We start from the raw sequence: 14375 nt of genomic DNA on the forward strand, positions 1-14375 counted from the left end.
CCGCCGTGGTGGCCGGGGCGGGGCGTGATGAGATGCGGGCTGGAGTCTCGCTTGGGGTTCCGTACCGGCCGCAACGCGTGTACGCTTCATAAATACGTCTAAGGTGGGGGTTTTGTGTAAGTTGTGTGTTTGGGTATCTAGGTATCGATCATGTTCCTTTGGGAAGTGAAGAGTGGAACCCGTGGGAAGCTGATGAGAGAAGCGAACAGGTTGCGGCTCAGCAGAGATACGAAAATATTCTTAAGCTGGTACAAAATGCAAGGTCTCAGCTAGAACAAACCAGTCTCAGAGTACAGATCTGGGGAAAAGCAGCAATTGGTAAGCAGATATAATGAAAAATTATTATTCACAACTTCTCTGGTAGAACACTTTCCTCTGCTTTTCAATAAATGAATTTTATATACGTACAAATATTATACACATGGTTGAAATGTGTGTATATCTGTAAATGGGAAGCATTAAGGAAGTGGTAGTTATCCAGAATTACATTAATACCAATATAAAAGTAGTTACTTCTGTCAGCTCTTTTCAGGGCTGCTTTTCACATCTGTCAAAGAAGAGTTACACAAATGGCCAAGGAACAGAATCACATTATGAATCCCACATAACTTGCAGTGCAACAGAAGATAGGTGTCTTATTTGATTAAAACAGGATTTTTGTCATGTTTACACTTTATGAACTAAAGCATTGTGCGGTGAGAAATAGACCATTCTGTGTACTGCTGCTACCATTGATGAATTGGGAAATTGTTCTGTCGTTGAGAAGACGTTGAGCTGCCTGTCTGTAATTGGACTTTGGCTACTGTTGAAGACATTTTGTTCTTATGGAATCATAGAATCCTCAGAATTGGAAGGGACCTTTGAAGATCATCTAGGCCAACTTCCCTGCAGTGAACACCCACAGCTAGATCAGGTTGCTCAGAGCACTATCCAGCTTGACCTTGAATGTCTCTAAGGATGAGGCATCCACCATCTCCCTGGACAACCCATTTCAGTGCCTCACTACCCTCACTGTAAAATACTTTTTCCTTATAATCCAACCTAAAACTCCCTTCTTCAAGTTTGAAACCATTTCCCATTGTCCTGTTACCACGGTCCCTGCTGAGGAGTCTTATCTCCTTCTTTCCTGTAGCTCCCCTTTAGATACTGAAAGGCTGCTATCAGGTCACCTTGGAGCCTTCTCTTATCCAGGCTGAATAGCCTCAGCTCTCTCAGCCTATCCCTGTAGGACATGTTCCATCCCTTCGATCGTTTTTATGGCCCTCTGTTATTTTTAAAGTTTCTTTAGAAATGTAGAATTTCCAGCTTTAGTTAAAACTTTTACTTAGCACACAACACACAGTGTATTAGATGGTGATACATTCTGTCATAAAATTTGGGTATTTCACAAAAGCTTAAGAGAAATATGCTTGTGATTGGAATACTGATTAATATGTGTTTTGTAAGTGTTTTTAAGTGTTAGGGATGCCAGAAAGAGATGTTAACAGAAGTGCTAATGTGGTATATCTTCATTTAGTAATGTTTTGTCAGCAGAAGAATCTTTTCAAATGCCCCGATGTGTGAAAAAGTTATATTAACTAATTGCAAGTCTTACAGAATTTGGGGGTGCAGCGTCCATCTCTTTTCTGAGTACTTACTTACTCTTTTTCATTTTCTAACACTACTTTTTTTTTTTTTTTCCCTTCTTTTTTTCTTTCTGGTAATGTAGAGATATGCATTCAAATTTGCATCATATCTTCATCTTTTATGTAGGTCTTTACCTATGGCAGCATATTTTTGGAGGGCATCTTGAGCCAGCTGATGTGACTGCACAGTGGAGGGAAGGAAGCCAAAAAGCAGGAAAAACACATTTCAGGTACTAGCCTAAATTACCATTGATTTTTGCTTTCCAATGCAGAGTTTGTTAAAGAGCATGGTGAGATGCAAAGGTACATAATTTTGTCTGTCGAAGTTGGAATTATTTTAATACAAGTTGGAAGTACTTTAATTTTGTGGTGTATGAATAACTGAGGAATATGCACACAATATCTCTTTTAATACTATCACAAGAAACAGTTACATTTGGAAAAACATACTTACTAAAAACAGCAAAGTCTAGCCCAAACACATCACCATAAAAAATTTAAAAGCTAGGGAGCAATTCCATCAACTGTTCTGTAAAGTATGAAAAGACTCACAATGCTGAGAAAGATGGCAGCAAAGAGACCTCACAAGTCGAGGGAACCAGCCCTGAGAAATGTGTTAAAACTGAAGTTTGAGTGTGGGAGTTGACTGAAAGTGATGTGAGGCAAGAAAATGTCTTGTGCCATTTGGTTTCTCTTGTATTTAGGGAAAATGGACTTCATCTGCTCATTCATTAACAGCATTGCACCAAAACCATAATTTCTTTTTTTAATAACAAAAACAACCTGCTAGACTCAGCATTTTGGTTAACCACTTGATAAGCAAAGGGAAAATTTATTTATAAAGGAATTTGACACTTGAAGCACTGCTTGTTTTGAAAATGAATTTTGATCTGTGAGCGTGCACATTTTAAGACTGTAGTCAAGCATATTTTGTATAATTTAGCACCTTAAAGTTTTACATCATTCACTTTTTAATACCATTTTTGAAGGCTTTCAGTAAAGATGCAGTAAAAGAATCATAGAATCCTAGACTTGCTTGGGTTGGAAAGGACCTTAAAGATCTCTGACTTCCAATGCCATGCAGTGAGCAGGGCTGCCACCCACCAGCTCATGCTGCCCAGGGCCCCATCCAACCTGGCCTTGAACATCTTCATGGATGGGGCATCACAGCTCCTCTGGGCAGCTGTGCCAGTGCCTCACACCCAGTCTTCTTTGTATGGACGTGAGGGTATTTTATAAGACAATGCTTTTCTTGTCTACACGGAATAATTCGCTGCATGTAACTGAGTCCATTGATTGGATGATTAAGCATATTTTCTCTCTGGTCTACTTGTTTCAGGTGAATAATAACCTCACGTGGTTACTCTGGTTGCATGCATCTTTCAAAGAAGGACTTCTATATTAGCATTTTAATGTCTTCTTATTATGTTTAGAGGAGTTGGGAATAGTAGAGTCTTCAACTTGAGCATTAGATCCTGTGAAAATGTGAAGTTTAATTCAGGAACCAGTATAGTAGAGGCTAAAGCTTAGCAAACTGGTAAGAACTTTTGGTGAAAATTATAGCAAAAATATAACTCATGTTAATGATTGGGATTCTGAAATGTGGTAGGTGAAGTTCTACTTCTTAGTCGAATTGGAAATGTTATTTTGTAGCTTTTTGCCAGGAAGAATTAGTGTATGATCTTGGCTGCTCACTGGTGAAAATATTTTCTGGAATTATTGACTTATTTTTTGCTTGGCTGAGGTAAATTATTTCCATTTAATTACTGGATGAGGGAGCTAGATGTTTACCCGAACATTTTTAAGGAGTCTCAAATCTGAAGACAGAAATGCCAAATTATCACTTGAACACACTTGCATAACTACACCCAATACATATCTTTATGATGGAGAATATTCATTTTTGGTGCAGATTTTAATAGCTCTGAGTTTTTAGTCAAGAGTTTGCTTAAAGGATGCTGGAAGTACTGAATTCTACCTGAAATTCAGGAACATTTCCTTAAAAACAGTAGGAGAAGGAGCTGCCAAGTTACACATTGGCACTTCTAGAGTAAGTAGGAGAACAGAGTGTATCAGCTTTCTTGGCCAGAAGCAGTTCACATCCTTTTCTTGTCTTTCAGAAGGATGTTGTAGAGATGGGAACGTCAAACTTCCAATCATACAACAAGCATTCCTAAATTTCTGTTCCACTGAGAGTCTCACTGTCTATTTTAACATTCAGAGATGCTTTCCCAGTCTTAGTCCCTGAGTCCCTGATAATCCCTGTTCTTCTACGGTTTTCTTCTGCCCGTTCTTCTGCCCTCTTTGTGCAAACTGCAGACATCTTTCTTGATTCATTGCAGATAGCTGAATGAAAGCATATTCAACAAAATTAGTAAGCAGAGTTTTCTTTTCCTGACACACGATTTCACAAAGATCACTTGTGGCAATGTAGTTTCCTTAATAGCCTTTGGTGAAGCTTTTTGAAAAGCCAGATACACTGGTATTATGAGATCCCTTTTATCTGTATTCTTACTAACACTCTCATAGGTGCAGGTCACATTAGTGAGACAGCGTTTATCTGTAGGAGCCATGTTTGCAGCAGTTTATCCACCTGTGTGACCTTAACAGATCTGGTGATGTTACTCTTCATTGTAGGTTCTTCCAGAGAGGGAGGTCATGCTCTGAGATTCCCCTCAAGTTGTTTTTGTAGAAGGGACTGATGCTGGCAGACGAGGCGCAGTATCTCTTCATAATGACAGCTACACAGACCTTGGCCAGCAGTTCTGCAGTTTTCATGTTTGAGTTCCTTCAGAACTCGCAAGTGAAAGGCATCCAGTTCCAATTTCTTCACTTGATATCATGTTTAATGTGTTTTGATTTGTATTTCCTCTTCAGAGAATGAGGTAGATATGGAAATGTTCTCTGCTGTGGCTTTGTTACCTCTGAGTAGGTTTTTCAAACCATTGCCATTAAGTGGTCCCACTAGTTCTGAACTTGCCTTTATTATAGATTTTTTTCATATATTTTGTTCTTTATATATTTAAAAGCCTTCACCAATCATGGACCTATTTGGAATCTTTTCCTCTGTTAAAATGTTTAACCTAATTATATTGCTGCTACAGAGGGGCTGTTACCTTTGCAACTAGGTCTGGAAAACCAAATCTAAAATACTGCCTTTTTGTAGAAGTTTTCAGACTAGTAAGGAAAAACAAAGACTTCATTGGAAGTGAGTAGTTTATTGAGTCCAAAAATGCAAACTCCACATATCAGTCTGATGAGGTATTGATATAATCTATGTGAATAGTGAATTTGCAGCTTCTGTAACTTCCTTTATGTTTCCTAACCACTGTTGTATTCTGATTGGTAGTTAATAGCACAACCTTAGTACTATGTTTTTATTACTGAAGTATGGTGTTTTCTTGATTTTTCTCCCTCCAGCACAATGTCATGCTGCTAAAATTCATGTTTCCTTCCATCCTTGTCTCCCCAGCTGTACATCATGTTACTCCTGTACAACTCAAACACTGTCCATAGATAAAACTCTTTTCCCCCGGGTCTCTTCTCACAAAGTTATCATCTGCATATCCTATTTTCTGTATTAGGCATTCTGATGCTCAGGGTGTTCTCTTATAAATGTGATGAGGTTGTCACTGTTCTTGTGCCCTATGAAGTCTTTTCTCACTGTATGTTTAACTTTAGATTTTGTCTTGGCCTGATTTACATTAAATCTTTTAACAGTCTTAATTCCTAACCATGAGTCTTCTTGGCTCCAAAATAAGGCACTGAACCAGCAGCATGGCAGCTTAATTCAGGTTTAGAATATACTTACCAAAGGTCAGCCTGCTTCAGGTATCTTCATTGAAGCAGTCTATACAGCTTTGCTGTGAATTTTCTTCTCACTAAGCACGCTTGAATTGGAACTGTTAGTATTTTGTGAGTTATACCACATGCTTATTCCCAATTCATTAAAATTAAAGTTTATTCTAAATTAAATTGTGCTTAAAAAAACTGTAGTAATGCAGTATTCTTTTTCAACTGAGAACACTAATATTAAATCGATTTCTGAGGGGAAAAAAACAGAACACATAGCCTTTTTTCACCTCCACTCCTTCCCATGGTGTGTAATCACTAATCCTTTGAGATCAGTCAACACTGTTAACAAAGCAGGTGATGGAAGAGCAGGAGCTGGCAAACACTGGTTTGCTTCGTGGCACTTCATAATGGGCTGCTTTTGTACTTGCACTTCCCATCTTGTTAATGATTGGCGATGTAATGATTTTGCTACATGGCTGCAATTCCAATATTCAATATATTGTGATAGATCTAAAAATACAATTTCATACCTAAAACGTTTGTGCGACCTGACCTGTATCAAAGCCTGTGGTCATACAAGCAGCATGAGTTTACCTTTAGATAGCTATCTCTTGCCTTATAGATTCTGCTCAGTATCAGATGATGCAGTCTGGTTACTGGGCTTACTTTAACATAACCAAAATTTCAGGGCAAAACAAACACCAGACCAGCCAGCTGTCCCTTATTAAGACATCTGTTTTAGTAAGCTTCTACAAGTTTTTCTCTCCTTGTTCTAATGCATTATTCATTGGTTATTACTGGAATTAATAAGAAGCTTGACTTTTAGTGATCATCAGAGCGTGTGTCCTTTGTGTGTGTGTGTTTGCTTTTTTAAGTTGATTTGCCTACATTTTGTTCAAACACGATGGCACTTCTGGTTTATTTCCATTTAAGTCTAAATCTTTTTTTTTTTTGCCTCCACTAAATAAAGCTGAAGGTGGTTATATTCCTTGTTATAACTATAGATATTAACAACACAAGTGGTTGCACTCACATAGGTATACTGCATTAACTTTACTGAAGAAAAAAGTCTCTTGCTTGCAATGAGGACGCTTAGAAGATCATAGTCAATAATTTGCCTTAAGAGTATTTACTGTTTGTATTTTGCTTTTCACAGCTTCATCACTGGTCCATCTGTAGTTCCTGGCTACTTCTCAGTGGAAGCTGAGAATGTTGTGCTGGTTCTGAATGGCAGAGAAAAAGCAAAGATCACTTACGCCACTCAGTGGTTACATTATGCACAAACGTTGCTTCAGACTCACAAGATACAGCATGTAGCAGTTGTGCTGCTTGGAAATGAGCAGTGCAACAACGAATGGATTCAGCCATACCTGAAAAGACATGGAGGATTTGTAAATCTGCTCTTTGTGACGTACGACTATGCATTGGTAAATGAAGAAGATATTTTCCAGTGGCCTTTAGGAGTAGCCACGTAAGTGCTATAGACACAGATTTACATTTGAAATCTAATTGTTCTATATGAGGGCTGGAAATAGAATTGGAATATTACTGCTGATATCCAAAGTGAGTACAGTAGAACACGGTCCTATTAATGATTTTCTACGTGATGCGTTGGAATCTTTCAAAATTACATCTAACAATTACAATAATAACATAGAAAAAGAAGAGGAGGGTTTAGCTTCTAAAAAACTCTTGTGTCTAGTGGAGTTTTCTATTTATTTTTCTTCAGTAGTTTTTCTCTTGAAACTTATCGTAACTGCTGATGTAATATGTACGCAAGGATTTAAAAGGTATTAATGTAATTAGGTTCCAACTGTGGTCTGTTTAGGACAAGAATGGTGTACTATTGGTGATACTTTTTTTTAACCCCTATTATGGTTCTCAAAAATAAATTATACACCTTTCATTTGGAATTAATACATTCCAGCATCACGTTAGAATAAACTGGCTTAACTTCTTACTCACAAAACCTTTTTGTTCTACATAGTGCTCAGGCTGTGTATGTGAAGTAAATATGTGTTTGGTTCAGTTAAATGTGTCTTTTTCTACCTTAATCCTTATTAACAAAGTTCATAGTCTTTTAGCTATGTATCATGATAATAGAAGAACAGAAGAATTCAGGATTATTTTCATAGCTTGTGTTCTACTTGAATTTAGCATCCTGTATGGAGTCAGTCTGCAGATTATATGTAGCTTTATACATCGTGCCACTGAAGTATTGGATTCTTGATAGTGTCAGAGAATTGATGATACTGGGAGTTCATGAGCAAAAAGAAGTTGAGTTTTGAGATGTCAAGATTAAGGTGACAAAACAGAAAGAAACAACAGAGTGGTAACGTGTGCTGTAAAGCTGAATGTAGAAAGAGAGATCAGATGTCAGGATGGAGCTTTGCAGCCAGTTAGAAAACTTGTTGTTAAAGGCATGTAAATGGGCCAGATTTTCCAAGGGAAGAAGGAAAAGAAAGATAAATAGAATGCTGTAAAAATATTTGACATGGGGAAAAAAATGGTTCTGTGAGAGTAGATGAATTAATGTTCATCAGGTTGGAGAAGAACTTGGAAAGGGCTGCTTCATCCAAATCTGGGAAGGTGAGGAAAGTGAGAGTAGATATTCCAAACTGTGAGGGCTGCTCTGAAAGTATTGTCTCCTGTTTTATTATGTTGGCCCATGCTATCAGAGGTGGATGTTGGTGGTACAGCAGAAGAGGCTGAACCTTCCCACCAATATCCTGTTCCATGTTGTTGCTGTGTGACAGATGGCAGCAGAGGGGCACTCTGACATGGCAGTGCACATAGAGCAAAGGTATGGCCTTAAATTCCTCTATGTGGAAATAATAGCACCCACTGACATTCACTGGTGCTTGTTGAATGCTTCTGGAGACCAGCCAGTGGATGTGAGCATGCTGAGGCAGTGGGTGGTGCATTTCAGATTTCAGCAGTGGCAACACTGACATGAAAGACAAGTCACTTTATGGATGGCCACGCAGATATTTATGTAATGGCAGGCAGGCTTTTGTTAATTGCTGGTGAAAATGCACAGCTAATGATGATGCCTATGTTGAAAAATACTGTTTTCTGGCTGAGAATTTGTTCTATCAAGGTGCTACTTTGCTCGTTGTTACAGTTTCTATTGGAGTAATAGGAGGTATTACTTTTGGACAACCAATGTATTAATGAAAATTAAATCATTGCGAAGTAAAATAGAGAACAGCTGCTTTTGGAAATGTGTGTTTCTAAAGGGTATTTGTAGCATGCACGCATAGTTTCTGTGGTGTCAAAACAGGACAGAAGTCTGTGGAGACATTCCAGAAGGGAGTGGTCAGGAGAGGGAAAAAAAGACCAACTTTTAGGAGAAAACTTGTACTGGCTTGCTTATAGCTACAGAGATGTTGATTGGTTTGAAAAAAAAAAAGTGGTTTTAATCTTAGAATATGCTACAGTGAACTTGAAATGGTGCAAAATGTATTTTCTTTCAGCATAAAGCATATTACTGTCTAATGTGTATATTCATGTGCACGTTCTCTTTACAGCTACAGAAATTTTCCGGTTGTAGAGCCCAGCTGGTCAATGCTACACGATCCAAGGTCGTATCTCTGTAATTTTTTAGGAACAGTTTACAAGAACTCTTCTAGAGAAACCCTGATGGAAATTCTGAAGCAGGATGGGCTTGATAAGCTTTGCTGGATTGCAGCCAGAGAACAGTAAGACATTGATTTGCTTCTTGAAAATACCCTGAATTTTTGCCTGTTTTATTACTACCAGTCCTTTCTTAAATGTTAAAAAATAGAACAAGCAAAGGTAAAAGTCATGATTAAAGAGAACATTGCTAGAATTCTTTGTGTAAGGCTTAATAACGTTTTAAATATGTAGAAATGTCTTGCCTTTACATGCAGGATACATACATCTTATTTTTTTCTTACATACATTTGATTATAATGGAAGAAGAAATACTTGTCTTAAATCTTGTTGTGTCTTAATCTTTCCAGAAGAAAAAGGCAGCAGTATTTTGTTGTCTTCCTTACAGGGGTGGGTTTAATATGAACAACAGTGAAATGATTGATAGTAGGCAGAGCAGTGCTTAGCAAGACCTCTGCTACCCTGATGAAGAGCATCAGGAGGTGAACACTATCTGTGGCATAACTCTTATCCCACAGACAATCTGAGACACTCCAGGCACACTACCAGGCTTACCAGATTGCTGTACGTTATAGAGCAGAGGGATGTAAAGAGTAAGCCTTCACTAATTTGTAGGATTTCAGGTGAAAAAAAATTAATTGCTAAGTCCATCGAGTGTTTTCCTATTCTTTCTGAACTCAGATGTGGAATAAATAGACATACATCATCTGAGTCATACCAAAATGTTTAAAAGGGAGTTTTGATTAGCCCCTTATACGTCTGTATGCTACTAAAAGGACCGTATCTAAAAAGTGTTGTAATCTGGTTTTAACAGTGATATTTTCAATAAAGTTTAGGTATAGTTAAGATTAAAAGTAAAAGCTTTTTTTTACATCCACATTTTCAGTTCTCCAAGCAATTGATATTAAAGCATATCTCTGCTTTTCATTGTAATGCATGTGGGGAAGTTGTTAATTTTCAACCTCTTTACGCTCCTAGGTGGCAGCCTCAGGAAACAAATGAAAGTTTCAAAAACTATCAAGATGCCTTGCTGCAGAGTGATCTGACATTGTGCCCAGTGGGAATAAATACAGAATGTTACAGAATTTATGAAGCTTGTTCATATGGATCTGTGCCTGTTATAGAAGATGTAATGACACTTGGTGATTGCAGAAATTCATCAATGTACCACAGTGCTCCATTGCAATTATTAAAAACCATGGGGGCTCCATTTATCTTTATTAAAAACTGGAAAGAGCTTCCTGCTGTTTTAGAGAAAGAAAAAAAAATGAGCTTACAAGAAAAAATTCAAAGAAGAAAAAAACTTATAGAGTGGTATCAAAACTTCAAAGCATGGATGAGACAGAAATTCATTAATACTTTGGAAAATTCATTTCTGCCCAGTGATAAAGGATAAATGTTCCCTGCTGAAGAATCTAAAATAGATTGAAAGCTTAATTTCATTAACCTTCTGAGGAAGCTTTTATACAAAAAAATCCCAAAAGGTGGGTGCATTCTGTTTGAAGTCAACAGATTTGGGCTAGCTTAGCCAAGAGCTATGTTTGGCCTTCCATCCGTGACAATTTTCAGAGAGGATGCTGATTTAGAGGGATGGTAGTCTGTAAGGATAACAACAATTTTATGGCTGTTTTTGTACGTTCCATGTTGATATGTGACGTGGTAATTTTTTTAAGGAAACCATCTTTGAGCATGTGAGCTTGCTAAAATCCAGCATGAGAACAACAGTTGTTTCTGAAGAAAAGGAAGGGAAAGCTGTATTGTTCAGAATGATGTATTATGAGACCTAAAAAAAAAAAAGTATGGCTATAGCAAAATTGCCAGGTTTAGCAGTCAGTAATGTATCTCCTGGTACGTACTGACTTTGACAATGTGAACTGTTTACCTGATTGATGTGTTTCATTTCCATGGAAGTGGTCATAAAGCTGATTAAACACTGTGGAATAAAAACATGTATTTCCAGGTGAAAGTAGAGAAGTATTTCATCACAATTTATTTCCCGTTTAATGTCAGATACCAAAATGTCTTTCATTTCTCTTTAGTTTTAGGAACTACCTTTCTGAAGCTCTGCTGATAGAGCATTCGTTCCCTGCAGTAACAGCTGCATATCCTGAATGTTTGGCCTTAAACATGAACCTGCATGTCATTTATCTGATTACTAAAAATCTGCTGGAGCTTGTCAGCTCCAGACAATGGCAGGAATACAAGTACTGCATGTTTGTGACGCTACATATACAACAAACAGATTTCATTAAATGTAATGAAAGGGATCTGTTATTGTTCTTGTGCATGAGAAATGAGTATTTGCTGTTATTTTCTGTGTGTTTGGCTGCACTGTTTTTCTGCATCACAGCACTGACAGATGTAGGGTGGTGTAGTTTCGTGTCTGAGTGCTGGTATGCCATATCACTTTGTTCTCATGTAGCAGTTCAAAAGCCTGTACTGGTGAATAATACTCATTAGTGTAATGATACTATTTAGTTCTGGAGCGTGTCATATGAGAGCATTTCTGTGCTTCTTTTCAGGTTTTTTTGCATGCATTCTCTTTAAAAAAGAAAACCATATAAAATCATTGGCTTCACTGACAGTGGATGATACTCACAGTGGCTGTTCTAGATCTGCAATTATGCATGTTTCAGAGCACCTGGATTTTGGGGAGCATTCCATGTGCAGTCAGTAGAGAAACTAGAGAAACACATGTTCTCAGAAGACAAGTAAACTCAATCCAGATGATCTGAGCTGTATGTCTAAAATACTTTTCCTGTGACTGTCACCCTCCTATTCTATCTGAAGCACTGTGCAATTGCAGTACAACGCAAATGTACTCCTTTCAGCTGAGACTGGAAATAAATACAGCTATCACCATTCAGCACAGAGTTGATGAACCCTGCTGAGAGGAAGAGCAGGATGAAATTTCCAGTACATTTCCATCCTGAGGATCTAAGGTAGCCATCAGCACAGTAGTATGCAGAGTCAGAAGGCCAGAGAATGGTGCTCACTGCAGTAGTGAAGTGTCAAAGCTGTAGTTTCCCTTTACTAGAATCTTTCTCTACAAGCCGTAGCACTGGGGAGTAGTGATCCAGAGCAGCATTTTTCAGACTGTAATCAACAGTTCCCTAGGCACTGATGGACGATTTACATAGACTACAAAAAACAATTTAGAGGGAGAGTCAGCCTAGATTCATATCTAAGGTTGGTAACTCCTAGAAAATGTTAGTGGTGTGCAAGTTGAAGTTTGAAAAACAGTTCAGTACGCAATCACTTGTAGTGCTGTTCACGTGTTTCTAAGTAAATACGCAAGCTTATTTCTGAACTCGTGGCAATTACACCTTAAGGGAGGGCAGTAGGTGCATCAGAGTTGAATTTTGCTTCTCACTCACGTGTTCTTGAAGCTCAAGGAGGAGTAATTTTCATTTCATCTATGTTTAGCCAAGTCATGAAGAACTTGCTTGAGAGTAGCCCTGCTGAGAAGGACTTAGGGGTTCTGGTTGATGAAAAACTGAACATGAGCCAGCAGTGTGTGCTGGCAGCCTGGAAAGCGAATGGTATTCTGAATTCCATGAGAAGAGGAGTGGCCAGCAGGGACAGGAAAGTGAGTGTTCCCCTCTGCTCTGCATTTATGAGGCCCCATCTGGAGTACAGAGTCCAAGTCTGGGGCTCCCAACTCAGGAAAGATGTGGAGCTGTTGGAGAGGGTCCAATGGAGGGCCACGAACATGATCAGAGGGCTGGAGCACCTCTGCTATGAAGATAGACCGAAGGACCTGGGCTTGTTCAGCCTGGATAAGAGAAGGCTGCGGAGACATCATAGCGGCCTTCCAGTATTTAAAGGGACTTTATAAACGTGAAGGAAATCTTTTTTTTTTTACAAGGATAATGATTGGACAAGAGGGAATGGAGATTTAGATTAGATGTCGGGGGAAATTTTTTACTGAAAGTGGTGAAGTACTAGCACAGGCTGCCCAGAGAGGTTGTGGATGTCCGGTCCCTGAAGAGTTTAAGGCCAGGTTGGATAGGGCCCTGATTTACTACTTGGTCTAGTGGCTGGCAACCCTGCCTGTGGCAGGGAGGTTAAAACTTGATGATCTTTGAGGACCCTTCCAACCCAAGCCATTCTGTGATTCAAATTCACCTTCTGTCCAAAAGAAATTAATGCTAGAAGTTTTTTCATTTTATTTCTAACGTTAACGAAGCAAAGAGAGCAAACCCTGGTCAAGCCAAGAGAGACTTCTTACACTGCCAAACTTGTGAGAGAGATGCATGTTCTGTTTTAGGAATTAGCCCTCTGGTTTGAGATTGTGATGGTGAAGTAAGGCTTTGCAGAGCACAACCAAATGTCCCACTGCTATCAGAAAGTGAGTGTGGAGCACTCTCGAGCCTTTCTTAAATCAAGGATGCTGACTGTAACATCACATACTGTATAGATGACCAAGTTGGCAGTAATTTGCATATGTGTTGATTTGTGTGCTGAATATTGGTAGCTCTAGCAGTTTCATCATCAGAGATATTCCCTACTGAAGAAGTCTTTACAAATTAAGCTGGATTGCCTTGCTATAAGAGGAAACAGCTAGCTTCTCACGATTTACTGTACTTCTGTCTCTCTTACATAATTCTGAACCCATTAGGAATAGCTGTGAATGTACACTGTAAGCTGTTTAAAAGGTCAGCTCCAGAGCAATGTGTTTCCAGAGAAATGTTACCAGTCCTTGTAGCTGTTGATAATCCTGCAGATAAGGCAGTGGCTTGCAGAGTCAGGCTCCTGATTATTTACCATCATTGGACATTAAAGTTGCATATGTTTCAATATTTATGTTTCAGTATTTCTGTATTTTTAGATACTGTCTTTCAATGACTGAAAGTTATACGAGTGGTGCAACTAAAAGTTTTGTAGAAGGCTTCGCCGTAGGAGTTACTAAGCATGAAAGTGCTGGTATCACCACTTTTTCTCTTAGCCTTACCAATACACGTGCAAAACCACAGAAATAAAATCCTGTTACTTCCTGGCAAACTTTCCAAGTTAGTAAGAACCTCTGGAGCTGAGCAAACTCAGCAGCTGTGGCAGCAGCTTCCATACTATGGAGTCCCAAAATATTTCCAGGCGTTCTTCCTACTGCAATGGGAAATGAAAGACAACAGAAAAGATTATACTGATTTTGGCATGTTTGTGAAGACTAACGATGGGAGAAACTAATCTACTTCAAATCCAAATCCAACTGTGCACTCCAGAACTTGCTTCCAGGAAAACTGCTACCATAAGGCATGTTGGGACTGCCATTTTCCAATAGCTAAGAAGGAATCCAATGTTTATGTAATAATGTGACTC

At 38.6% G+C, this 14375-nt stretch overlaps 1 protein-coding gene across 1 annotated transcript in view; it reads left to right on the forward strand.

The window, feature by feature from the left end:
• The window catches only part of RXYLT1 (ribitol xylosyltransferase 1), a 95019-nt gene extending 82087 nt beyond the window's left edge, over window positions 1-12932 (forward strand). The window contains exons 2-6 of the mRNA XM_031552144.1: window positions 104-318; window positions 1753-1855; window positions 6577-6891; window positions 8951-9121; window positions 10035-12932. Coding sequence (XP_031408004.1) covers window positions 104-318; window positions 1753-1855; window positions 6577-6891; window positions 8951-9121; window positions 10035-10452 — 1222 coding nt within the window. The 3' untranslated portion in view covers window positions 10453-12932. The remainder of the gene's footprint in view (window positions 1-103; window positions 319-1752; window positions 1856-6576; window positions 6892-8950; window positions 9122-10034) is intronic.
• The last annotated feature ends 1443 nt before the right edge of the window (window positions 12933-14375 follow it).

This window comes from Meleagris gallopavo, chromosome 1, assembly GCF_000146605.3.
Source record: "Meleagris gallopavo isolate NT-WF06-2002-E0010 breed Aviagen turkey brand Nicholas breeding stock chromosome 1, Turkey_5.1, whole genome shotgun sequence".
NCBI classification, from domain to species: Eukaryota; Metazoa; Chordata; class Aves; order Galliformes; family Phasianidae; genus Meleagris; species Meleagris gallopavo.